General features: G+C 38.0%; 2 protein-coding genes across 10 annotated transcripts in view; one reads left to right on the top strand and one right to left on the bottom strand.

The window, feature by feature from the left end:
- The window catches only part of RIMS1 (regulating synaptic membrane exocytosis 1), a 364,651-nt gene extending 358,009 nt beyond the window's left edge, over positions 1 to 6,642 (bottom strand). Inside the window, exon 1 of the mRNA XM_072926549.1 lies at positions 6,618 to 6,642. The gene's annotated coding sequence lies outside the window, so the exon portion shown is untranslated. The remainder of the gene's footprint in view (positions 1 to 6,617) is intronic.
- An 88-nt stretch (positions 6,643 to 6,730) lies between these two features.
- ASRGL1 (asparaginase and isoaspartyl peptidase 1) lies at positions 6,731 to 27,637 on the top strand. Of its 9 annotated transcripts, none has more exons than XM_030267397.4 (8): positions 6,793 to 6,834; positions 7,730 to 7,851; positions 8,246 to 8,514; positions 12,228 to 12,370; positions 17,408 to 17,562; positions 21,774 to 21,892; positions 23,779 to 23,889; positions 26,549 to 27,637. In XM_030267397.4, the coding sequence occupies exons 3-8, from the start codon at positions 8,328 to 8,330 to the stop codon at positions 26,782 to 26,784; spliced, it is 951 nt and encodes a 316-aa protein (XP_030123257.4). In that variant the 5' UTR covers positions 6,793 to 6,834; positions 7,730 to 7,851; positions 8,246 to 8,327; the 3' UTR covers positions 26,785 to 27,637. The 9 variants fall into 9 exon arrangements, with proteins under 9 accessions (XP_030123259.4, XP_030123257.4, XP_072782668.1 ...); XM_072926567.1 differs by lacking the exon at positions 6,793 to 6,834 and adding an exon at positions 6,888 to 7,051 and having other exon boundaries at positions 7,730 to 7,818; XM_072926566.1 differs by lacking the exon at positions 6,793 to 6,834 and adding an exon at positions 6,888 to 7,051.
- The last annotated feature ends 219 nt before the right edge of the window (positions 27,638 to 27,856 follow it).

The following is a 27,856-nucleotide window of genomic DNA, read 5'->3' as shown; positions in this document are numbered from 1 at the left end:
TCACAGTTGTACTATCTCAGGTCCATGCCACAAACCTCCTTCCCAAATACTGGTCAGATTTCAGCTCCCTTCTATGAAATAGTTGTAGAAGTTGTAGAAGATCACAATTCCTAAGAGTCTCCTCTCCTTTCCTTTAAGACTAGAAATTATCTGATATTCAAAACCAGCGGTTTTTTTGCCTTACCTCAGCACTTTTTTCACAAAGCCTGTTCCAGTTGTCTGGACAAATATGACACTCAAAACTAAGTTTTGATATTTGGATTGAAACTGTGCCCTTGAAAAGCTAGCATTCATTGTTCTGAACATGCCAAGTAAGTTTTATTAGATGTGCAAACATTTGGATGAAGAAATAAATCTTTCCTGCATAGGCCAGCAAAACTCTCAATATAACTTCAGTGTGTGAATGCCCTTAGCAGATTTGTTTCATATTGTGCTAATTTATACCCAACTGAAGGTGGCTACTGAATGTAACAATATGCATGATGATTAATTTCAAAAGTCCCTTAAAAACATTTTATTATGAAAGAATATTAAAATAATGACTTAACAGACAATATCAGGGGCCATTTATAAGTGCATGAAGTAGAAAAAAGGAGAATTAGTGGTTCACAAAATACCTGATTTGCAGGTTACAACTCCACCAAAATCTGGTCGCTTTAATACAAGGTATCATGTTTGTATTTGCCTCATTTCTTAACATATACTTCAGTGCTGAAAACAGTAGAATGATATACCAACATTTTGAACTCTACTCTCTTGATCTTTTGTACACTCTATACTTATCTTAAACCCATCCCAATTACATTTGTTCATATGTTTGTGTTTTGCTAGTACTGCAATAATTTTAGTCTCCTCAATAAAATACACTGTGAATCCATACCCATTCATTTATCTTTTCTCAAAGATCAGAAGACAAATTGCCTCTTAACACCTAATCCTGAGTTTTCTTTTCATATGAGTTTCTTTAGGAATATGCTGGCACCAGCAACCTGATCAAATCTTCAGGAAGATAACTAGTTTTGCAGCCATCTAGCAGTCCAGTATGCATATGTAAGCTGCATTTTTGCTTACCTGAAGGCAAATTATTTGCTACTCTCAGCAGCTTTAGGAAGCTTCCCAGATAATGGTACCAGAAAAAACAATATTCCCCACTCATGATCAACACAAATGACACTATGGAAATCTGTACATCTGGTCTTGAATTCTTCAAGCTCTCATGGGATGATTGCTTTCTGTACTGCAGCTGGGAGCAAACATCACTATTTTCATCCCCATGACTGAGGTGAAAGACAAAGCAATGCTCCCACTTTCATCCAACTCCACTGGTTCCCCATTCACGTCACAATCAATTTAAAAGTACTTTGTTTCCAGTACCTTTGCATGGCTTATCCGAAGATCTCACACAAATTTCATCACCTGTTACATTGCATTTACAGACCTGACATCAATTCTCACTACAATAGATCTACGTCTGTGCCTGGCAGATATCAACTGGCTATCTCATTTAGTATTCTCATTTTAAAATACGCTTTTTTTCTCTTCCCTGCTTGATTAGTTTTTCCTGCCACCAGTCTTATGATTGACTTCTTTGATTTATACTGGAGAATTTTCTGTTAGCACACTATTCATAGCCTACTCTCTGCAGTATTCTTGCATTTTATAAATAATTTGATAAACATCTTAAAAATTCATCCTGAAATATAGCTTTTAGATGTATATGCAACAACATATGTTTTAGTTACTTCAGTTAGAATTTAGTTACTTACAATTAGAATTGAGGTGCTGACTTAGGGACAGAAATAAAATAGAAGGTGGAATATTCAAAATAAAACCCTTTCTCTCCTGGCATTTCCCCTGTATTTTTTTCACATCAAAAATTACAACTACAGTGATGTCTTAACTGTAAGCTTTTCCAACTGCATTTTTTATCAATTATTACTGCAGTATTAGACATACTGTATGAGTATATACTTAGGTGGAACTGAAGGGAAAGAAATGCAATTCCTCATCAAAAGAATAAAACACAATGTTTCTTTAAAACCAGTCTGACAGCAGATAAAATGTATGAAAAAACCTGAACTTTTCTTAAGAAATAAACTGAGGAAAAAGTTTGGAGAGCAACCTTTCTAAACATGCCTTTGAATCTAGTTTTATGTACATGGCACATATTTTTTCTACATATTTCTTAATGTTAATTACTGTAGTAGGATACAAAAACTACTTGCATTAAACTAACTTTATCACTTAAAATTCCATCATTCTTCTACTGTCATATCTCAGCTTTTTATTTCACTAAAACCAAACATAATTCTAATAATACACTAAACATTTGAACTAAGCAAAACTATCATTCCTTTATTTTTCTCTCTAATGGCCACACATGGTAATCATAATCCTCCTGATAATTTGGTAAGTGCTATATATAAGCATAGCTGCACTGTAACGCACAGCCAGCAAACTTCCAAAGCTTAATTTTTCCCTGCCCACCTTCCTGCAGAAGTAAATACCTCCACAGGCTCACCTGCAGGTAATGATAGCGACTCCCTGGAGCATCACTTACTAAGTTTTTATGATTTGAACCCCATTTCAAATCAAGAGAGGGAACTTTTTATCTGACACAGGAGCCCTGTGATTCTCTCCAATGCCTGGCAACTTGGTTAAGTCTTTATAAAGTTACTCAAAAGTAATTTCTTTAATTCCATGACTGTGTCCCAACTTAGTTTCATTTCTTCCTATTTCATCTCTCAAGTACAAAGAGCATCTCAGGTCCTGTACATACACTTGGTATCTATTGGTCATTATGATGTTCTTTTATTTCCTGCATTCTGTAATTATTTCCTGCATCCTGCAATTAGGGTCACTAAAGGTCCATACATTTGAGTGACAAGAAGTCTCAAAGAAAAGAAAAACTTGAACAGATGTTCATTTGTCATTTGATTAATTTTCATTCCGTTCCCACATTGTGACAGGAAAATCCCCTATGAATTATTATAAACTGTTTTCTGCTATCTTTTCTCCCAAAGATGTTCTGTATCTTGACAAAATCCACCTAAAGTCTTTACTGTGGATACTTCTATCACCCTCAGTAACACTCCCTGCATGACAAAATTCTTAAAATTGTTCCTTTGTTAGTGCTAAGGTGTATTATAAATCTTTCTGGAAATTCCTGGAGTTTTTGGAAGCTTAAGTCCTTATTTCAAGCAATATTTAAGCAAACATCTTCTAATGCACCTTAAAAAGTAATGATGGTTTTGCCTAAAATACGAGCTAAGCTGAAATCTTGTTTTAATTATAGCCTTTACTTGTTAATTGTATATCACTAAGAACTAAGAAAACTGCATTTTTCCTAATGTAATCAAAATATAAGACAACACAAATCTGAGAGTAACATTAGAGAAATACTTCCTAAATTCTGGGATTTAAAATGTTGCAATTGTTGTGGTAGCTATGGAGTTTGCAAAGTTTTTTGGCAAGGGGAAGGAGATTGAACCAAAGCAGCTGTAACCCCTGCTAGGCTGAGGGTGCCATTTTCTCTGAATGGATCGATTCAGAAGTCCCTGCATTTGCTGGGCAGTTGTAAGCCTCTGACAGACACACAGACAAGTTTTCCAATATGCTCTTGTGTTTCATGCAGATCAGCCAAAACAAAAATATCTGAAAGAGTATTACAAAGGGGATGTAAAACTTGTGATAAACAGAGAATTGAAAATAGTCTAAAAAAATTGAACTCGATGTGGCTTCTCTGAAGTTAAAGTGATTAGAAAGGAGTAGACTGGGATTTATAGACTTCACAAGCTATGGGAGGAACTTCAAAAGCATAGAGGTGACAGAGGAACATATTTTTTCAGCAATGCAGTGACAAAAATGCAACATGGTTTCAGGGTTCTTGAAACGACAGGAAGAATAGGAAAACAAAAATTTCTAATTTTAGTCTCTGCCAGTCATCCATGTGTCAGTCTGGTTGTCTTCTACTCAGAATACTCACCTCAAATGCACCTTCAGCAGAACACACAGCTGATAAATACTGGTAAAACCTCAGTAAATACACAGGACAGAGAAACAAGAACTACCAGGACCATTTTTAAACTTTAGCTTTGAAAACTGGTCAAATGCATGATGCACACAGTTTGAAACTAGGACATGAACGGGGATTTCCCATGACCAGTACCACAACCTATGCCACTCTCCCTTCTTTCCCTCACACAGGCTTCTGAGACAGGCCTGTCACAACCATCCCCCTGTGTGTAAAATGCTTAATACTAGGAGCAGTAAGGCACTCTTAACTTCTTGTTTGGGACAATCTGCCTTGAGGAAGACATCTACGTTCTATGGTTAAAACCTCCCCAAAGTGGGAAAATAAACTCAACTCCAATTTAATCTCACTTCTGTGCAGAAGGGGAGGAAACATCAAGGACACTGGTAAGTCTAGTGCCTCTTCCCAAGAAAATATTTCCAGCTGAACTATTTAACATACAGCTCATTAATCAAACAGAATTGATCTAATTAGAATTGATCACAACTGTGTTTTAGTGAATACCTCATCCACCATTTACTGTCCTACTACTGCACATTTCACTACTGATCTTACCCGAACATAACTTTTAACTTTGCATAAAAAAAATTAAACTCTCAGAGGAACTGTTTTTTCCAGCTCCCCTAAATGGTGGCACACTCTTCACAGTAAGAGTATGGTAAGAAGCGGTTTACAGACTTAATCAAATTGTGCATATGAATGAAGTTATTCAACATGCATGAGTTTTTCCAGATTGTAACCTGAGCATCCTAATGCCAAGTGAACTCCATATGACAGTTCTGTCTAATATAAATAAAGATCCAAGCTTGCAGACTTTGTGGACAGCATTCTGTTTCTGCATGCTTGACACTTGCTCAAGCAGCCTTAGCCTTGATCAACTCTGTATGCTCCTCCAATCCAATAAATAAAATATAGAGCACTGCTTTCTGTGCTGCATCAGATTTTGAAGATTTTAAAATAGTTTATGGATAAACACACAAGTTGCTACATAAACATTTATTTTTAAAATAGATTTATTATAAATATGCATTAAACCAGTTACTTTTACAATGTATTTCACTTGCTTTGCTGGTTCCTAAAATTAACATTTCAATGAGATTCTAGGGGAATTCTCCCTCTAGAAGGAGGGCATGTCCTTAATTTACAGATTTTGCAGGAAAATAGAAGGCACAAGTGCAGTTGTCTTTTAGTCACCGGGAATGCAGGGTAGATCCTATGACATCAAGAGTATTTTCAGACACATGTTCCCTATCCATATGTGCCTGGATCTCTTCCCTGCTTCCCTGCTCTCTGTCCTTACTCACCTACAATAACGTGTTCCCACCTCTTTCAAATAAGGCACATTCAGCTTACAAGCAGAAAAATTAATCTCCACAAGGCTCCACATGCAACCCTCCTAATTTATTCTGTACATTATAAAAATTATTTCTCAGGCAATTATATTACACAAAGGTCTCTTATGAAAATTAGTGTGAACAAAATCAATAGATTTCTGGAGCAATTATTTAAAACTTATTCTACCAGTTTACATAGCTTTAGGACAGGCTCCTGATGTGCAATTCAATGTGCTAATTTAAAAAAAAAAAAACCTAAATAACAATCATAAAACTAAATACTAATGCTTTCCAATCTGCTCTGAGAAGCTTTACAGCATTTTAAAAAGCACATAAATTATTTGACCACAATGACAAAGGCAGTGGTCAAAGAGAGCTTAAGGTAAAAAGCTGATGTAGAAATAGATTATTCCAATTCTATCAAGTGACACCCTTATTTTGATGAGTCATAATGTTAGATTAATATTAAAATTTCAACTTAAAGTTACTCTATCAATTTTGTGTTCAGCTGTCCATGCAAACCAAAATGATTCTTCTAAATTGTTTAATGTAAACAGTATTTATTTCCTGTCTTGAGACTACCTGAAAACAAGATAAATATTCTACAAAAACTGGCAGCACTCTCAAATAATTAATGTAAGAAATTTTAATGCCTCGGTCGTATGCCAACCAGTGACAAAGAAAAGCCATCAGGAGTATTTCCTTTTAATTAAACTATACTAATTAATTCTCAACAACCTTCAGGATCAAAACAGAGCTTAAATTAAGTAACTTCACACTGCCATAAATCCTTGCCCTTTTTGCACAGCCTTGTCCCCTTGACGCCCTGAGTGCACACAGCAGGTTGCATTCACTGTCTGCCTGCAGCCTGGCCTACAACACCTCGAAGAGACGAGGGAGCAGAGAGGCAGTGAGCAAAGCAGGAATGGTCGAGGGAGAAGGCCAGATGCATGCCATACAGTTTGTACAAATGTTGAGGAATCTTTGTTCACACTTCTAGTTACACAGGTCAGGCAGTTCCGAATTACAGGAGCTTTTTTCATAAACTCTTATTTCCTACTTTTCAGAAAGAACCTTTAGCAGCTCTACTTTTTAGTTAACTACTGTTTGTTCCACTAGCAGTCTATAATTAGAAATAAAACAAGCTCAGTTCTTGTCTTTACCATCAGTTTGGGAACAGTGTGGCCACATACAGCTTGTCCACATCTATACACATACATATATATGTATATAAAATGTACCGTGCCAACCTGCCTGGGATGTGCGTGATGATCCCCACAGGCCGAAGCTCCCTCGGCCTACAGTTCCTTACAGAACTCCTCAGGCAGCCCGAGCTTTGGGAATGGGAATAACCCGGTCCGGCCAGAGGGAAGGGCGGACACCTCGGAAGTGCTGCTGGGGATCGATTCTGGGGGGAGGTGCCATTTTTCTAATTTAACTCCAGGGGAAATCAAGCGGTGGTGGGCGGTGAGCTGGTGCGACAGCGCGGCTGTGGCCGTGCACAGCGCAGCGACGGCAGCACTGCGGCCGAGGGGGAAGACGCCGGGATGAGCGCGGCGTGGCCGCACCCGCTGTGGGCAGCCCGGGGCCGTGCCGTGCTGCCTCGGGGCCGGCGGCAGCGGCCCGGCCCTGCCGGTGCGGGGCGGAGACCGCGGGGTGCGAGCCGCAGCTGCCGCCACGTTCGGTTGGACACGCCTTGGCGCAGCCGGCGGCGCCATGTCTGCTGAGGGCGGCTGCCGGCCTAAGGCCCCTGGGCCCGCGCGCGCCCCGCACGGGAGCGCGCCCAGCGCGGCCGCGAGTCGCTGCAAGGACGCGGCTTTCCAGGTGCGAGCGGGCCCCGCTCTCCGCGGGAGCGCCGGGCGCGGGCGGGAGCGCGGCGCAGGCCGCCGTGAGCGGAGCTGCCGCCTCGGAGAGCGGCAGGGCTGGATCTACGGCCGAGGGTAGCCTGTGCTGAGTAAGGGGAGAGCGTAGCTGCTGGATGAAATAAAAGCTAAACCGCCTCGTTTACGGGATTATATGCCCCACAGCGGCCCCGGCTGGGATCTCCTCCGCTCCCCGCCTGCTGCCCGGCCGGCCTCCCTTGGGGCAGCTGGAGTGCGAGGGACAGGAGGAATGCAGGACGCTCTGTCGGAAGGGTTTGCTTGTATGATGGGAGGGAAGGCTGTTGGATTATATTCTTCACAGCCTCCAAAAATAGTCGTCCCCGAGAAACTTGTCACGGGGGGAGTTTTCTCTAGGAGGTGCCCCAGATTTCATTGGACATGAGTTAGCTGCTGCTTCTTTGCCTTTTTCTGGAAGCAAACCTCACGATTTGCATCTCTGAGTATGTGTAGCAACTAGCAACCATGTCTTTTGCTCGCAGGAGGCCATGAGCAGTAACAGCACGGTGTTGGCTGCCAGGTGTGAATGAACACCTTGTTTTCCTGCTCGAAGCTCAAAGCATTGCAAGAGGTCAGAGGTCTGGGATCCGGGTGGTTGAGTTGGGTAAGCCTTTAACTCGGGTCGGGTCAATTGCCTTTCTTTATTGCTGGTGATATTACTGTGCTCTGACAACAGGCTGCCCATCTAAAACAAAGAGCAGTTAGCAGGTTCAAGGGTTACTCAAATGCTTATTCCCATGTAATTTATTATTACCAGACAAGGTTCATACTAAACAACCAGATTGTAGAGTAACTTAGCCTGAAAGGGGCCCTTCCCATGCCACTTGACCCAGACCCTTCCTCAAAGCAGGGCTGGCCTCAGAGTTTCACCAAGTTGCATGGGGCTTCATCCAGGCTGAATTAGGAGCTCCTCCGTGTGAGAACTTGGCTTCCCAGAAGGTAAACTTGTAGCAAACTACCCGTATGTGTTACCTAACCTGCAGCCACTCTCCTTGCAGAAAGAAGCACATACAAAAGACTACTCCTTCCCACCTACTGACCTGTGTGCACAGCTGAAAGCCTGGGGAGGAACTTGGCAGGATGAAGCCTGTCATCGTGGTGCATGGTGGGGCTGGCCGGATCTTCAAAGAACGAGAAGAGGGATGTCGCGCTGGTGTTGCCAGAGCTGCGCTGCGTGGTTACGCTGTCCTGAAGCAGGGAGGCAGTGCCGTAGATGCAGTTGAGGAGGCAGTAAGGTCAATGGAAGATGATCCTCATTTTAATGCAGGTAATTTTTCTAAGAATTAAGTGGACATAGAATCATATTGTATTTCAAGTGTTTTGCCCTGATGCTTCTGAAAATCCTAGCATGTATTATTATTATTGCATTAATATTGATTTATGTACATTGCAGTGTAGTAAATTCTAGTGTCACAAAATAGGCAATTTCTCAGCATGGTGTGTGTACTGTAGTTTCTTATAGTACATTTAAGAAGATGAGTTATGCTTTTTCCATTCTTCAGTATCTGCCATTTAATTTGTGTAATGCTGCTTCACTTTTCTGTAAATCTTCTGTTACTGTGCTATATATATCCAGTTTTAAGACATGAACTCTTACAGAAATGTGTTAATGTGTCTCTTTAAGGCTCTTGGATATACCTTGCAACATAGTTTAATCCTGAGTGCTTGACCTTTTACCTACTGCCACAGAAATACTGGTGTTGGGGGTTTTAGGTGGTTTTCTCTTCATTAATGCTTGCAATTAGTTATTTTGTAAATAACACTAGAGAAGCAATGCAATAACATTATATGAGTCATAAATATATACCTTCCTATAGCAAGGCTTCATAACTGGATTTCCTAATCAGTAACGCAAATTAATGTTAGTGGTCGTTATCAAATACTTTCTCCTCTTCTTAGGACCTCAAGTTTATTATTTTGGTGAATTTCAGCAAAAGTATTTCCCCACTCCCACCATGGTATGTCAGAAAAGAACATGGAATGAAATGTAGGTTCTCAGTATTTTAGGTAAGATAGCTATTAGTTGTGTGCTCAGTTAGTTTGCTGAGGTTCATTTGTTCTGCCTCACCTTGCAGTCAAGAGCAGCTTTTATTTAATAAGAAACTTTCATTGTTTTGTTATTGACTTGGGTTGAACATTTTGATTTTTAGAGCATTCAAGCTGAAATCATGAAGTGGACTTGAAGGTGTAGTGTGTGCTTTTATGTAGTTAGCATCAGGGTGGCATTCTCTCATTTAGCTTTTGCTTAACTGGACTTGAGCCTTCACCCATTGTTCAGGTTTGACTATGATGATCTAAGTGGCAAGTAGTCTGTTGCTTACAGATACACCTCATTGTTTTAATGCTCATTAGGTACAGCTGCTCTCAGAATCTGGCAAAAGTGAGCTGAACACTATGTGAAAAGGACCCTGATTGGAGTGGCTGTTTATAACACATTATGTAGTATTTATCTTCATAAAAGGATAAAATCAGTTTTGCTGTAATATTTTCTAGGCAAACACACATTGCTAACAACAATAAAGCTAGGAAAGAATGGGCAGAATACTCAAGTCGTGTCCTTTTTTGCATGATAGGGTGTAGCCATGCTGTGTAGGGTCATCTTGATGTTGGCTTGGTGCAAGGGCTCAGAAGCTATACTGGTGTATAAAATTACCGTTTTAGTGACTTGTGCAGCTTAATAAAGTCATCAAGTTCTATTTGTGGCATGGTTATATTTCTGTGTCATCTTTTTGGCTAGCAGTATGAACCAGCTTGGCATGAGTACTCCAGATGTAAGAACTGACGCTATTGATCCTTGCACACTCTTTCCTATGCAGCCTTTGCAGGACAGAGGACAGATCTATCTGTCTACAGATAGAGGGAGTTGGAGTACTCCTCTCAGTATCCCAGCTGTGATTAGGCTGATGTCAGATATGCTGATTATTTGTTTCCTCCTAGATTTTGTGCCTTCTATTTTTCTGTCTCATTTTCCCAGCCCTTTGCTTAATAAGAAGCCGAAAATGTTATTTTTTCAGCACTACTGCCAATGGATGCCATGGCCTCAGAGGCTGGTAGTCCCTACCCATTGCTTTGGAAGGCAGATGAAAAGGCAGCCTGTGACTACCGAAGGAAGGTTTCATCCTACCCGAGAGCACTTGAAGTTCAGTAACTAGCTTTGCTGTGGTGTACAGACTTTCGTGGTGACTACTGGAATAAGAAAAGTTGGCTGTACAGCTCTCAAAGGTGGAGGAGTTGTGGATGCCCCATCCCTGCAAGCGTTCAAGACCAGGTTGGATCAGGCCATGAGCAACCTGATGTAGTGGGTGGCATTCCTGGCTGTGGAAAGGGGTTGGTACTAGGTGATCTTTAAGGTTCTTTCCAGCCCAGGCCTTTCTGTGAGCCTATGGCAAGTGGGATGAATTGTTCTTAGAAGGTACCTACCAGCCTCTCTTTACCAGCTGTAAAAGGAGACTTGTTTAGAAAGCTGCCTTTGATTACAGAAACTATTTACAACTCTTGTCTACTCAGCAAATTTTAGAAAATCCTAAAGTGTATCTTGTGAGATGTGCCCAGTAGACATGGGATACTCTTAATGCATTGATGAAGGGGCCTTGTTGCGTTTCCCCTGGAAATGGTTCTGGTCGCTGATGCTTGAGAAAGGGGTACCCTAGTTATAGTGGGAATTTTGTGATCATGAATTAGAAAGCCTACCCTGTCAAAGGAAGTTAAAAGAGCATGGCAGTTTAGATAAGAAAACAATTCCTTACCAGCATAAGAAAAAGCTGGAAGAATGATGTTCATATAGGTGGCACAAGGCAATTAACCTGTAAGCTCTTTACAGACCAGTCTAGAAGTTAACATATTGTGAATGATGCAGGACTTAATTGTGAAATAATTTCTGCAGTTGGAAATAGGTAAAAAATAACTTTTGGGGGGTGTGTCTGTATGTGGCAAGGGCAGTTTTTGAGATTACAAGAGGAGGATTACAGGATTTAGCTGCCTTTTGTCACAGGGGATTTAATTTCATATATTCAGGTCTGAAGTACATTGGTATAAAAGTTTTATGTCAGTTATTTACAGTGTTTTCTGGACTGCTTTAATGTTGGTTTAACAGAAAGGAGAAAAACCCTACTGGATTAGTTATATACAATGCTCAGGTTTTTTACCTGAGGTACTGTGCAAATCTGCCACGTTTTGGTTTGGTTTTTGACTTCTTTTCAGGTTTAGTCTTCACCATCTCTATTGTCAAGGCTTGTGCACTTGATGACTTAGAACCTGTTATTCCTCATCTTTTAAAAAACTACCCTATTTGCATTGTCTCATTTTTCATGTCATTAGTTTTCAATTAGATTAGTGATAGCACTGATAATTATAGAAGAAGATAACTACCTGATGTTTTATTACTTAGCTTTTATTTTTTAAAATTACTTTATATAGTGGTTTTTTTGTTAATGGAAGAACTTGTTATTTCAAGCTTTTAGTACAGTAGTGAGGGGGCACTTACTCTGCTCCAATAATTTTGGCAGTTTCTTGGAGTGCTATGTGATGTTAATCTGTTGATAGGATCAAACACTATACTATTTCTTTGGGTGGTGTATCCTCCTTTGGAAGAATTTCAAAGGCAAAATAGGTTTGTACACTTAAAAGTTATCTGGGGAATAAAAAATTCTGTTCATGATGGTTTATTGGTTTAACTTTAATACCAAGTATAAAATTTGGATGGGATTGGAAGTGTGTTTTTCATCATATTAAAAAATAAAACTCAGTTTTAAAATAGATGTTGTACTCTGTGAGACTTCTGTTAATGGCTGGATTTTGTGGTTATACTCAACAGTGTTTCTGCTGTTCTGTTTGTATTTGGGAGATACTTTCGGTAAGTCAGCAAAGTGAGAAGGAGAAAGGTGGCTTGATGAGAGCTTATAACTGACTCACCTGGGTGGTTAGCTCTTAATGACTTTCTTCTTTTACTCTTGCCCCCTATTTTTTTTTATTTGTCTTTAGGTTGTGGATCTGTTCTAAATGAAAAAGGCGAAGTAGAAATGGATGCCATTATCATGGATGGAAAAAATTTAGACTCTGGAGCAGTATCTGCAGTTAAGTGCATAGCAAACCCTATAAAACTTGCTCGACTTGTTATGGAAAAGGTATGCTGATTATCTACTTGAGTATGAAACATTCTTTTTCCTTTGAACTTGATCCAGTATATTGATACATCTCAGTGATGGTGGTTGTGTAGTGCTTTAAAGCAACAAGGAAGGGAGAAATGGATTAGAGTGTTTGGAAACTATGGTCATGACCATGAAGCACTTACTTTAAGGGTTTTTGAGAAATATTTATAAACAATAGCATTCTAAGGAAACATAACTTGACCTATACGTGTTTGTCTCCTGTAGTTCCGCTGCTGGTATTCAAGGGGGGTTTTTTTGGGTTTTTTTGTTGGTTTTCACTTGTTTTTTGAGGAGTTTTTATGTTGTCACTGAGTGTTGTGCTTGATCTTGCAAGATTAAAGTACACTGTTCACTTTGCAGTGATACGGAACTGAATTAAATGACCCAGTTACATATTTGGCTGTGTAATGCACTCCTGTGTTGTTCTGGCTAGCCTTCTGCACTGTGACCTGATCAGGTGGTAGCACCATAACAGTTGTAGTCTTCCACCAGTGGAAGATAACATTTGCTCTATGTGGTGCTGACAACTTGATTCCAAGATAATCAGATTTATCAGGGCAGTAAACTATTACTTGACCTTCTATATAAGATCAGTCCTACCTCACTCCACTAAGAAGTCCATCTACTATTTGCCACAGCAGACTTCTCTTATTTTTCCGATATGGTGCAACTGATCTATGTAAGGATGAGAGTGAGTGATCTGTGTGGTATCTGTGTCTGTTTTACTATTGCGAGGCTGTGACAGTGATCAAAAAGTTTGTCCTCTCTTTGGAGTTTAGATTTGCAGACTGCTAGTATAGCTGCCCCGTTGCTGAAAATGTTCATATTCATAAAAACTTATTAATAAAGAAGACTTAGGTTTCTTTAACCTTTCAAAATCGCTTTTGAGGGAACAAAACCTGTTTTGGTGATCTACAAAGATGATTGACATTTGTCTTGTCCTCAGTGGCCTCCAAAGCAGATAGAATTTTTTGTGTCCTTAATTGAAAGATAGTTCTGCTATTAAGATCAGAACATTTCACTAAAATATTGAATATAAATACTTCAGTGAAATGTATGTTTGCTAGAAAAAAATGTTAAAACTTGTTATGAATAAGGCTTTTTCCTTTATGCAGTTTTTTTTGTTATTAACTAGATCAGTAAATAAGTATAGGTAGTACACAGCTTCACAAGACAAAATTTGAGAATATAGATGAAGGGTTGGGGGAGAAATGTCTCTAGCATACTAAAGTGAATGTTGTATTTAATTTTATTTTCTTCTGTAGAGAACTTATTTTAATGCCTATTGTTTTCTTCGTATTCCAGAATCGCTACTTAATTTTCTTTATTAATTGCTTTATTTTCTTTATTTAATCGCTTTTTATTTTCTTGTCTTGTCCATGAAAAATATCCTATTTTAAGTCAACAAGAATAAGGTCAAAATTACACTGCTGGATTTTGATAATATAACTTTGCAAAGTGTGTTTTAAAAATTAAACAGAAACCTCCAAACCAACAAGTAGAAATCCCTCTCCTCTGTCTTGTCTATTACAAGGCCTCTCTTGTCATTGCATGATGCTTCTGGTGTTCAAAAGTGTTGAGGCTAAATTTGAAACAAAATCTGAAAATTCCACTGTACAGGACTACGTATAATGGTGTAGCTTTAACACCATGACATTTTGTGGTACAGGCATTACTCTCTGCCAAGATGCAAAAAATTTGTGTGCATGATGATAAATTCAAATGTAAATGTTGGCCTAAATTGCTTGATGTGTCTTAAGATGAGTTTCTGTGCTTCTCCATCTCCCATAAACGGGAATACCAACTGATGTTGCTCTTCTGCTCATTGTTGCCCCTCTGTTCATCTTGGACAGGAATTTTGGGACACCAACCCAGGGTATTTCACAGTACATTTCATAGTGTGTTTTATTGTACTATGCTTGATTAAAAAGCATTTTTAACAGTGAGATTTGGGGGTAATAAGGGTAGTTTTTCTGGGGTTTTAAGTCTGTATGCATAATTCCCAGTGGTTTTTAGATGCCTTAATGCCATAAAGAATTTTGAAACATGCAGCTCCCGAAAACAAACAAATCAACAAAACCACCCTGTACATCTGCTTGTAATTGTATTTCCATCCTATTAGGGAACAGTGTGGGCTCCATCTGGTGGCCAGAGTAGCTCCTCTAGGTTGTTGCAACACATTTGTCCTTTTGGCTGTCACTTTCCCACTGGATTCAAACTTGTCCAAATTTATAAAGTAGAAAAAAGGAGGGCAGCAGAATAATTTCCAATCATGATTTAATATACTGTTGTTCACAGGAGTTTCTACAGGTGGAAGACTTTTAGTACACTTACTAATGTAATATATTCCTGAAGAAGCACTTAAATATCTGTTGAATTATTCCTGTTTGTATTGAACATAAATAGAATGATTATTTAATTTTTTTTCTTTAATTTGGGGCATGTAACCATTCTCAGCTCCAAAACTTTGTTAGATGGGCATTTCATGAACATTAGAGCACTAATTCATTGGTATATGTAAGCTGTGTATATTTTTCCCTATTCTTATTGTGTAGGACACTACATTAGGCAAAAGAGAATTTAGCTTAAAACACTCAAGACTTCTTGAGGCAAAGGGCCAAGTTTTTTTGCTATGCTCTGTGCTGCCAGAATTTTTAAATAAAGAGCTGTGATGGTGTGAACTTTAGGCCAGGCAAAAATTCGGGGTATTTTCCCTATTTCCAGTGAAATTAACTAAAAGTGCCAACATTTGTTGCTTATTTGTATGATCTTGAACCCTTTTCTTGTCCTTTTGGATTACTTGATGTAAATTACTTTACTTCCAGAAAAAGTAGGCACTTTACATTAGCAAACATATTAATGAAACTAGAAGAATGAGACAGAAAAATGTGCTTTTGTATTGTTTGGCAGTGTTCTACTAGTTCTTTTGATTGACAACATCTGCTGAAGAGAATGATAAAAATCATCTTGAGACATCATCTTTTCAGTGAGGACTGAAAAAGAAGGAAAAAAGAAAACCCAAACGCAAAGTCTTATGGTAGAAATTTATCAATATGCAAGTATTTCTTGTTTGTGTAGCCTAGAAAGGTGCATGTTATGCAAATTTGCATATGGGATGGAATCCTATGAAAATGTTTTTAGAAATAACTTCTATTTTTTATAATAAAAGTTTTTGGTTTTAAAACTTATTTAAAGGATACTATAGTCTTAGTTGCTGAAGAAAGCAAGGGATGGAGGACACAGCCTTCTGGTACAGATCAACACTAAAGCAAATTTCCTACAAAAACCCACAAAACAACAAAAAAACCCCAACCCATACCCACAAATAAAAACCGAAACTATTTTGAATATTCTATTGTGTGCTTCTCATGGGTTAGTGGTAGTGGCAGAGGGGGGCAGTATTGCACAAAGAAGTTGTCTTTCAAGTCGAAAAACACTACTTGTTAGTTTTGTTAGAAATAGGTTGGTCTTACATCATCTTGTAATATGGTAACAGCACTCAGCGCGAAAGCCCGATGTCAGCTTGCAAATATACAGGGGACTTCTTTTTGTCACCCTTAGTTTTCCCTGAAGCAATACTCTCATGAATTAAAGATTAATTAAAAAGATATTTAAATTTTAAAAAAGGTTTTATGTCAGCGCTGCAACATCACAAATGTTTCTAAAGTGTAGTCCTCTGTCCCTGTCCAAAGGGCTGAATGCAGAGGCTGTAATAGGTTTAAGTAGGGATCGGTGTCTCTGACTTGGGAAGAGGTTTGTCTGGAATCCTTTAAAACAATGCAGTGCTATGCACTGGTCATGGTAGTGATTACTTGTCATTGCTTTAGAAGTCAACAGCAGTTGATGGTCCTGCAACATCTTAACCTGAAGCTTTGAGACTAAATATCCTCCAGAAAGTAGCATGGTACAGCCTCTGCTGTCCTTGTTTCTGGCTGAGAGCTGGCACTGTGCCATGTGGGTGCTTAGCAAGGCTCTGCAGGCCTGCTGCCTCCAGCATCATGGCTCTCTTTGGACCTCGGCTGGTCTGGTGGCTGTGCTGCTGCATGGACAGAAAGGCTGGCTGTAAGTTAGGTGCTCTGCTCTGAAATTGTTCTGTGCTGTATAGTCAGGTTACCACTAAAACCTTCCCAGGCTCTGATGAGCAATTGACAGCTGTGTAATTGTCCAAGAAGCTGCTGCTTACTTTTTGAGACATTAAAACAAAAAAAACAAACAAACAAAAAAATAATATTTCAGAGCTACTACTAAAATAGAAGGATTAATTAAACAAATTTATCTGGCAAGTTTCTCTAAAATATGAATTAACCAAGCTCTACAGACTTTGAAGCATGGAATTAACTAAGGTTGTTGAATTAAAATCTGGTTTGAAGTGCTTTGTAAATAAAGGAATTAAAGTAGAACTTCCAAGGATTGTTAGAAGGGAGTAAACATTTTTTGGTCAAACCCATTAGAAAGTATTCTGGTTTTAAATTTGATCCTCTGAGTTAATAAGAATAGCAAGTTGTTGAAGGAAATACTGAAAATGAAATTGTTCAGCTGATCATAAGGAACATTTTAGTTGTATGCTATTTACATTTGTTGGTTATTTTACTAGGTGTAATGCCTTTAAGCAGGAATTTATTTAGCATTCTTTTGAATAAAACCTTTCTAAATCTCTTAGTTAAATGGACAAAACAGTTAGTTATGAAGTAATTAGGTGATTCATTTGAAACAGTATAAAACAGTTGCATACAAATTAGCTAAAAAACAAATTTACAATTTTTTCCTCTCCCATTATAGTAAGTGTTAAATAGATTAGTACAATTATTTTCTATTAATGGCTAAACTTTGTGGTTTGGAGAACTGAAAGCTTCTTCATCTATAGTGGAAGAGGATATGGACAGAAGTTTAGAAATTTTTAAAATAAAATTTGTGTTTTTCTTTTTGTGGATACTTCTAAGAATAGCAGTTATATAAAACTGCTCAGTACAAGACAAAATAAGAATTGTCACTGAATCTCTTGTCTTTCTGCAGACAAAGCACATGCTGCTGACTGACCATGGTGCACACCTGTTTGCTCAGGCCATGGGTATTCCTGAAATTCCAGGGGAAAAACTCATAACTGAGAGATCCCGGGAGAGATGGAAGAAGAACCTTGAGCCAGATTCCAATCCTGAAGAGTTTCAGAAGTAGGTAAAATATATTTTATTTTCAAATTTGGATAATTTACTTGGGGCTATCTGGTTACAAAAAAAACTCAAAAGAAACCAAAAACCCCATAACAAACAAAGCGACCAAGAAAAACAAAACCCCAAACAAATAAACATAAACCTCAAAGGCCTGTATTCCAAATGTTATGTGGTTTGATACAGTCTTTACAGTATGTCTTTCTTGAAAGCAGTAGAAAAATCAAGCTTTCAATGAATTTGCTTAAACTTAAATGACTGGAACAAGCTTGATGAAACTTGTTGCTGCTTAAGAAGATTATTAATCACTTTGACAATAGTACAAGTTTTGTGGCTTTATTGGAGAACAAATTTAGAACTTGCTACTGCTCTTAAAATCATCAGTTACAGAAGTGCACAGAGTAGCTTCAACAAACAGCAGGTATTATTTTATATAGCTTTTTCTGTGGAGGAAGTGATTTAAAAAAAAAACCAGTGGACATACTAAAACAAGTTAATGATAAAAACCCAAAAATCTAAGAAAGCTGATCTTCGTTAAGTATTAAGTAGATGATCAGATTTGTCTTTAAATTGGATGAGATAGTTAAACAACATCAGGGTTTGACCAGTAATTCCTTCTGAGTGGTGATTGTTGCTGTTGGTTATAAAAAGGAATGAAAAAAAATGACCAAGTTTAGTGGTGGGTGGGAAGAGATATGCTTGCTGGGTGGTATTGCCCAAAAGCAAAATTAATATCACTTGGAAAATAAGTAGTCTCATATAAAGTAGAGGAGAAGGTGAGGGAGACAGTAAAGGAATGAAAAACATCAGGTGTCAAGAATGTTTTCGGTGCCTGTGAGGGAGTTATAAATACTAAATTGTTTTGAGCTTCCATTTGTACATCCATGGTTGTGATGAAGGAAAACACTGTATTACATTACATAAATGCTGTATTATGTGTTGTTCATCTGTTTTGTGAAACAGGAGTAATGGCAGGAGCAGAGTAGAATTTGTAGATCAGAAGGAGGAAATTTCTTGTGTGAGCATATTAATTAAAGTCCATGAAATGAGTCTATAAATTACAACCTATATGCTGCTTTCGGTAAATTGCTGAAAGGAAAAACAAAGTAATGAGACAAGCGTAAATATGGTCTTGTAAACAAAGTGATGTTGTTCCTTGACCATAGTTTGGTCTTCGTCATAGTTTATTTTGTATCCAGTAGAAATTTTCTTTTGATCCGTGGTCTGTCCAAGGACTGTGTGGTATTATCATTGATTGTGAAGAATTTTGAGGACGATGTAGCCACCACTGCCTCTCATTCTCTTGAACATACCAGTTGGAATAGCATGGCATTTAAGTCTTCATTCATTCCTCATAACTGCTCCATTTTTACCTTTTTTTTTTTTTTTCCCCCTGAAAACAGTGTTAGACATCTTCTGTTTCAGCATGGACTACTTCTGAAATATCTGATAATAAAAAGCTTGTGTGTTTCTGAAAGGCTGAAAACTTTTTTCTTGTCTTGGCTATGCTGTTCTTTTTCTGAAAACCAAAATATCAGCACAAATTCACAAAGTTGAAAACAGGTCTTTTTTAATGCAAACCCATTTCATTCTGTATCACACGTTATGTCCACAGTGATTATGCAGAAACTTGCCTGAGGTGAACAGATTGAAGGTGAAGTAGTATTAGTCAGAGGCAGCATAATACCAGATCATACTGGGAATTTGAAGGTTGGTGTACATCTTACTTCCAGTCCCCTGATCCTCACAGTGCTGGAAACCCTGGGGTTTCATAGGCTTTGCAGGTAAAGTCTGGCGTCTCCATAAGAGATACCTTTCTCCTCTGCTGGTTAGAAGCTTGCATTAATTTACACTGAAAGCTTAGGATTCCATTGTGTGTACAGCGTTCCATCTTGCACGCCTTTTGTGGATAACAAGGTGGGATTTAATTTATCTGCAGTCTCCCACTGCAGACTCTGGCAATACCCTTGTTAACAGTTACTGAAGTTTGCCTGAGAATCCCACAGAAAGGGTGTTGAGTCTGGCTGTAAGGTAGTAAATGGACTCCTAGCCCCACTGTGAATCACATTTCTAGGGTAACTTGAGGTATTAACTAACAAGGACCCTAAGAACAATAAACAAAAAAACCCACTACTGGTGCAGGGCTGAGAGACAAAACGAGTCTAACTAACTCATTGGTTAAGCGGAGACAGTGTAAATACATGTCACTTCATGGGTATTAGATAATGAAAGATTTAGGCAAAAGGAAATTAAATCCAAATTAACATTCTGTATCACAGTATTTGCAGTATATAGGAATAATTCTTGATTTAAAAAATCCCTAACAGCATCCTCTGGTACACCACAGGTACTTGTTGGGGTTCTTACTACTGTCAATAACTAAAAATAGAGAGATGATTATAATTTGATAGAAATTTTGTCTTGTTAATGTTTTGGAGTCAACTAGCCATGCAAAAAAATTTATTTGTATCTTCTTTGTTCTAAAGATCATCAAAGGAAAGGTTAAACTGAAGCAGTAAAAAAGAGAGTGTAAGATATCAAGTGTAGTTGTCTATTTGTTCCACTGCAGTTGAGGTGTGTTGGACACATTCACTTTGTTATTTATTGCCAGTTGTGCTCTCATACCAAAACAGGTAATTATTGCCTGTGTCATCTGTGTGCTTTTATTTTCACAGGTGCTTAAGGTAAATACTTATCTAAGAAAATGTACATCTGGATAAATCTTTCTTAGTTTCTCAGGAGGATCTAACTTTAGTTGGTTGAAGGGTGCTACATGAATGTGCAAGGAGTACTGAGTTTACTAATGTTCTTTTCAGCAAATCACTTGTAACAGATGGGTGGGTGGGAAGCCCATCTGCACCATCATACCGGATTGAGATGAGGTCCATCTCTACATAAATGTCAGAGCAGCCTATAAGGCCTGTGATTCATCAGTCAACTTTCAATTGCTGTGAATGAAGTGTAGGGACTGACAGTATGATATTTTACATAAGCAGGAGCGAACAGGAAGTTGGGTTTCTGAGAAACTGACTGTGGGTTTCAAGATACAAAAAGACTTTGACTTAATTAGCTTAGATTTTGCACAGCTATAGAGAAACCCTCACCAGTACCCAGGCAAATTCGAAAGGTGTTCCTTTTCCAGTTGTCTGTTGGGTAGTTCCTTGAAGTATTGTTACAAATTATTTTTCTGTGTGGAGGGATTTAGATTATTTTTGGGGTTTGGTGTACTTCTCCTAGTCACATACTGGTTTATGTTCCTACATGAATTGCTAAGACTGGAATATATGGATATTTAAACTGTTGCTTCTCAGTAATGCCTCACTTGTCAGTGCAGCAACTGTTACAGTAAGTCACAACAGGCTTTTTTTTTTCCATGAACAACTACATGTCTATTTTGAGCAGGCTATTGTTTATGTCTTTTCTGTGTTGAAGTAATAAAGATATAGTTGAGACTTCTGGTTTTTTCAGCACCTGAAGGTTTTTAAACCATTGTGCAGTTTCAGCAGAGTCTACTGGTCAAGTGATTTAAACCTCAAGATTACGTAGCTGCAGATTACAAAGACTAAAGTATGTCTTAACGATGCATTGTGAGCAGTACTAGTTGAAAGGAAAATAAATAAGCTTTTTTTATATATATATATAGCATTCAAACATTAAGGGGAGTAAGGAAAAGGAAAGAGGAGGAACAGGAAGGAAATGATTCAGTGCATGCATAGCATTACTGTCCTTTTCTGTATTCACTCATTTATGTGCATTGTCATTAATAATTCCGGTTAACCTCCTGTTGAAACAGTGGAGCCAATTGTTGCATCTTTGAGTTGCCATTTAGGGGAAAGTTGTGTGTCAGTTTGTGTGTCAGCCAAAAAACTACTCCAGAATATAATGACTAGAAGTATTTCTGCCCCTGTGTGCTTTTGTTTTGTGGGTTTTTTTCCTCCCCAAGTTTCCATGCTACGAAAGTAAACAAGTCATGGGAGAAAGACCAAAAAAAAAAAGTGTTTTCTACTCTATTAAATACAAAGCTTGTGAGAATTATTGCATGTTTCTTGTTATTTTTATAATGAGAAGCATGGAAGCATGGCAAAAATAGCTTTATGATGAGATCTAATTCTTTTGTAGAAATCTTCTTTAAAGCTACCTGGGAAATAAAGGCAGCGTGCTTTGGCAGGTATGCTTTAATTCTGTCTAATTTTATGAACTGTTTTTCTTGGCAGAGACCTTGGAACAGTCGGTGCTGTTGCTATAGACAGTGAAGGCAATGTAGCTTGTGCAACATCCACAGGAGGACTCTCTAATAAAATGATTGGCCGTGTTGGTGACACAGCATGCATAGGTATGGGGTGTGGGATCTTGCCTTTCACTTTTTGGGGGGCATCTCATTTAGAGAAAGAAAAAAGAAGTATTACAATTCTCCTTTTCATTAGTGAAACAAAACATAAGTACTAGTCCATCTGAAATGGAGGTCTGACATTCAAATATATCAAAGCTAAAGCTCCTTACAGCATGGAGATTTGCAAGAAAGAATTGGGAATTCTGTGTGTAAAATGGGGATGAGAGTTTGTTATTTCTTTGTTTCTTCAATGCTAACAACTGTGTTTCTTTTCTGTTGATTCTGATAAAGCTCTCTTTTCTTATGGCTCTGCTTTCCACTAAGTCAAAAACTGTAGCCTGCTCCATATTATGATGCTGTTTCCTCAATACTTAAGGAAGTAGGTGTAATTGCAATTACTACTTGTTGTATCAGTGAGCAAGAATTATAAAGTGACTTGCAACTCTGAGTAAATTCCTGTTTTTAAGAGAGCCCCGATAAGACTGTCTCAGAGCCTAATAGATGTGGTGTGGAATAAAGGAAATATTTTAAGAGCTTTCTTATCCAAGTATAAAGAGACACTTGAAATCCTTTCCACAGACTTCTTCCTCTCATGAAGCAGACTTGCCAATTGATTGCTTCAGGGTTCCATCATACTGCTGGGATTTGGAAAATAATTATTTTTAGTAAATAGCAAAATTCAAATAGCATTGCTGTTGGCAGTATATGATTATTATAAAACTGTCTTTCTCTGCATACAAAGTTGACGTTTTGGTATCTGGACTTTGACTATGGTTTTCAGTTTTGTGTCTGGCTACAGCCTTCTGAATGCTGCAGAAGTGAAAGGAAAATAAATCTACACTCCTCCTGTGTGGATTATGTTCAGTGTTGTTATAGCCTGGGACATGGGTTTGTGAAGGAGAAGTGAAACTGGGCACTTTTGGGCATATTGCTTGCAACTTTTGGTCTTGTTAGGTGTCTTCAGGATTTGATACAGAAATGTCAGCTGTGCTTTTAAACATTAGAAGCTTTGGTAAGGAGGCATTGACTTAACATTGCAGTGTTTTTCTACATGTTACTCAGAGTCCATTCAAGGGGTCTGATCAAGAAAGTACAGAAGGGAAAAAACTTTCATTGCTCTTCTAAGGCCTCTTTCCCCTCCCCCAGTACCTTGTTTATAATGCTGTGGAATGTTTCTTCCTAGCTCCTGGGAAATACTTTTCTTAGGAGATGTGCTAGAAATATGGGTATTGAGCAAGCAGAAGCTTGGTGGAGAACAGGGTGTGGAATGTGCCAGCAAAACAAGGATGGGAGAAAAAAAAAAGGGGGGAGGGGGAAAGGGGAGTTCAACAGAAGAAATACTCTGCTTATGGTGAGGACTCCGAAGATTCTTCAGGGGTACTTTGTGAAGTTTCACTAGAGCCCATGCTCTTTGAATATCTTATGTACTGTGGAGGGTAAGTTCCCCTCATACTGGTCAGCTTACCAATGGCTTCACTATCTTCCTTCATATCTTCTCAATTTGGTATGACCTGGCATTCTGCATCCCGACCCTGTCTTGCTGATCTTCAATATACCCTCCCTTCCTGTTCTGGAAAATATTTTTGCCCATTCCTGTGGAGTGTTGGCCTCCTTCTGCCTCTTGCACACAAACAGATCGCTAGTCTTCTCTCTAAACTTTGAAACTGACCTGCTCCAACGGTTCTTCATCTGTTTCATATATTTTACATTTCATATTGTGGCAGAAATGAGAATTAAGCTTTTCTGACACTTTGCTGTCAGATATGCAGGTAGCTAATGGACCTAAAGGAATAAATGTTCAGTACCTATTTTAAACAATGCAGGGCTTTTAAATTGTATTACAGAATATTGCCTTCTTTTTTTTTTTTTTTTTTTTTTCCTTTGAAAAGGAAGTGGAGGTTATGCTGACAACCATTCTGGTGCCACTTCAACCACAGGACATGGGGAGAGCATTATGAAAGTGGTCTTAGCCCGACTGATTCTCTACCACATGGAGCAAGGTATATTCCAAACTTGCTGTAATTGGAAGTAATGAGGATAGGAAACATTGCCCAATTACAAGTTTCAGTGTAGATACTGTCATCTCAGAACAGCTGTCAGAAGAGTTGCTCTCAGGGGTACATGGATGGGTTAAAACCAAAACTTTAGAAACAAGGTATTAAATTATTAATAAAGCTAAAATAGCTGAAGTAAACAGAATTATCTCTGCTGCCTGATACTGAATCATGCTTTTGATCAGTGTACATTGAAAAATATTACTCTATACTTTGTTTAACAGAAGTTCTCTTTAATAATTTTTCTCAAATATAAACTAAAATTCTGTAAACAAGAAAGAAAACAAGTAAAAATAAGATATACTTAAGGGAGCAGTAAGGGAGAGCTAGAAACAGATAACTAGAGCTGAAGGAGAAAGTATGGTATATTGCCTTTCTCATGAACTGTAAAGGTCTTTATTGTAACAACTCTGATTACAGCAACAGAAATTATTTTCAGACTTTTTAATCATGATTTCAATTTACATTTTGTTTTGGAAAATGTACTAAACTGACTGGGTGGGTATGTGGTAGACAGCTGACACAGTATGTCTTATGTGACTGTAATACAATCTGACTTTGGGATGACCCTTTGTAGCTTTACCTTCATGACTTAGTCTATCATCTAAACCCTTGATTATGTTACAGCCCGTAAACATAGACAGACAACATACTTGTGTTGCATGTTCAAGAATCATTAATATAGATATCAGATATTAATCTGATATTAATATCAGATATTAATATTTTTAGACAGCTGTAGCTTTGGGGCAGAACAGTGTAACTTACTTTGAGATCAACCAAAGTGGAAATAGTTGGAAAACATTCAATTTACGTTTTCATTGGAGAAGCCGTAAGTAGAGAGACAAGAACAGCTGTGAATATTTTTGTTGTGCTTTATAGGGCTGTTTGCATATAATGGGTGCATTTCTCTAAATCTCATAGCTGACAAGACAGTATCAGCATAAAATACAACTTACAGATTATTTTCCAAAGCTCTTAACATGTTATGCTCTCCCTTTACTCTCTAAATTACATCTTTGAGTATTCAATTTGTAAACAGTTTTCTAAGCTCTTGTCTAAACTGTATAAACCAGTTTCTTCTCTGGCTTGAAGTTAACTGTATTGCAAGACTTATGCACTGATAGCAGTTATCTGGCTTGTGATTAATCAATTTGAAAGGCAAATGAGTCTCAAATTAAAAAGTTTATTGGAAAAAAAGAAAAAGAAAACTAACCCACATGTATTCATGTATAGTTTGTTTGCACTTGTTCACCCTGTCCATGCTTGCTTTACCTTCATTCATCCTGCTTAGAAATATAACTCAGCTGCCAGGCAAACACGTCAGCAATTAGATCCCCCCAGCCCCTCCTCCCAGCATGTTTCCATGAAGGCACTGGAAACAAGCCCTTAAGTTGTTACAGCTTTTTGAGTCCTTAGTGTGCTGAAGTTGCGTGTGTAAGAACAACTGTAGAGCCCTCGTAATTCTGTTCAGCTATTTAGTAATTCGCATACTAAATATCCTCTTTTGGACAAATGCTGCAAAATTTACGTCTGTATTTCAGGAGTAAATTGCTTTGCCAGTCTTAACAGCTGTTGGAATTTCAATCTTATGGTGGCAGCTGTTGTCTTGGTGAAAAATCAAACAGTGAAATACTGACCCTTTGAAGACGGTGCCACTGACTTGAATAGTCACAGTGTCACCCATGCGTCAGAGTAAGGAGCTTTATCCTGTCAGTCACCAGTGTTGTGAATAATTCTGACTCTGCTGGTTTTATTTGGTTTTTACTCAAAATTTGCAGGGAAAGCATGAAGGTCAGGTTTTGTTCTATACCCTAAGCTGCATAACATTACTGAGGGTCTATATCTTAGGGTAATTAGGCCAAGCCAACTGCATTCCTGAATGTATATTTAAACTTGTAGTGAACAAATGTTTTGCAGCTATTACAGGCCTGTGTGTATGATGTACCTATTAAATTTGATTTATTTAGAAAATACTCCTGTTAATACAAATCAAGTAGAGAAAGCTAAAGTTGCATTGCTGGTCCTTTGTCTGATGTCTAGTACATTGAGGCCTCATTTTGCCTGATGGTTTCAGAACTTTCAGGAAGAGTCATGCTGATGTCTGCTTTTGATAAATTATGACAATGTGTAGTACGTGCTTTGAGCTCTGTTGCAGTCAGGGGAACTAGAACAGAGATGATGACTGAAATTCTTGATTGTTTTGATATGTGTTTTTTCAAACTGTAAATGCTTTAGATCTAGCTTGTCACAAACCTTTGATGAAAACCTTTCAGATTAACGTTTTTTTCCAGTCAGATGATGGCATAAGAAATAGTGTATCTTGAACATAAAGTTTGTGAGTTAGTTTGTATTAAACACTGAGACTGAATCAAAATCAGAAGCTATGTAAATAAATACTTGGAGCAGTACCACACCATAGCAGCTCTTTGCAACTGTCCAGAGCCTTTCCAAAAATGCATAATTTCTTAGACTGGAAGTTTCTTGCCAATTTACTTGAAAGAGAAATTAGAGTTGACTGGTTCCATGGGGAGGGGTGAAATTTAAAGAGAATTTTGAAACTGCCAGGACAGGTACTGTGAAATGATTTTGTTTTTCTTTTCAGGAATGTCACCGGAGGTAGCAGCAGACACTGCATTAGACTACATGAAGACACGAGTTGGGGGTTTGGGGGGTGTCATTGTTGTCAACAAGACAGGAGAATGGGCAGCAAGGTTCTCCACCAAGCAAATGTCCTGGGCTACTGTAAAGGATGACAACCTGCATTATGGCATTTATGCTGGGGAGAAGCACATAAAGTCTGTTGATGAAGCTCTTGCATCTGAAAGGGAGGCATTCTAAGAATGAAGAAAGTAGACTGGCAGAGAAGAATGAACATCTCCAGTTTCTGCTGGATGACAATGTCAGTTGATTTTTGTCTTTCCGAAAGATCTTTTGGTTCACAGGCATGACCACATTTACAGTCAAAACAAAATCTGGACATAGTTTTTTAGTGGATACGTATATATGTGTAGTCTTTTAATACCTTTGTGAAGTCAGATCCTCTTTTTTAGATAAGAAAGAGAATGGTCTGTAGGTTCCTTGGTTAGCATGCCTTAATCTTACATTAAATGGAGCCTGAGTTTCAGTATTAGAGGAACTCCTTTCCACATCCATTCTCAGAGACTGCTGCCAGGATGATTTGAGAGAAAAATACCTATTAATTAAAAGCTGAATTATGAAAATCCAGAGTATTTTGAGCAGCCATCTCATGGTACCAGCTTGCTAATGGTCAATGAAATATCACCAAAGAGCAGAGAAGATTTGAGACTATAATTGTTCTCACAGGCTTGAGATAACTTGTCACAGGATATAATGAAGTGAAGAAAGTAACTTTCTCCAGGGAAGGGAAAGGTGATGCTAAGGAGGTCTAATTCCATTATTTGACATCACAACCAAGTAGGCTACAATGATTCAAACAGTATGTGGACAGTTAAAAGGAAAGATGCTATGGACTTCGTATCTGGTGTAGTAATAGAGAAAATCACGCTTTTAATAAAAATACAGCAATCTTTTCTACTCTAATGCAAAGGTGATAGGCACCTTTTAAGTCAAAACATGAGACAGAGATGACAATTAACTGGAAAACTAATTATCTGAAAGTAAGTGATGAAAGCAAGTTGTACTAAAATAAATAAAACTACCTGTTAACAAACTTCTTGTGTGAAGTCTGAAACATTGTCTGCAGAGATTTTCTTTTTTAAAAAAAAAAAATTATATTCTATGTTACCTCTAATACATTTTCTTCATTAAGATTTTGTATTTTTGAAAGAGAAAGATTTTTATTTTGTGACTCTCAACTGTTTAATTTTTTTTTTTAAGAACTGTAATAATTTTATGCATTTCAGCTGGTGACTAGATTTTCTCTTACATG

This window comes from Taeniopygia guttata, chromosome 3, assembly GCF_048771995.1.
Source record: "Taeniopygia guttata chromosome 3, bTaeGut7.mat, whole genome shotgun sequence".
NCBI lineage: Eukaryota > Metazoa > Chordata > Aves > Passeriformes > Estrildidae > Taeniopygia > Taeniopygia guttata.
The sequence above is the reverse complement of the archived record's forward strand: the minus strand, read 5'-3'. Positions and strand labels throughout refer to the sequence as shown.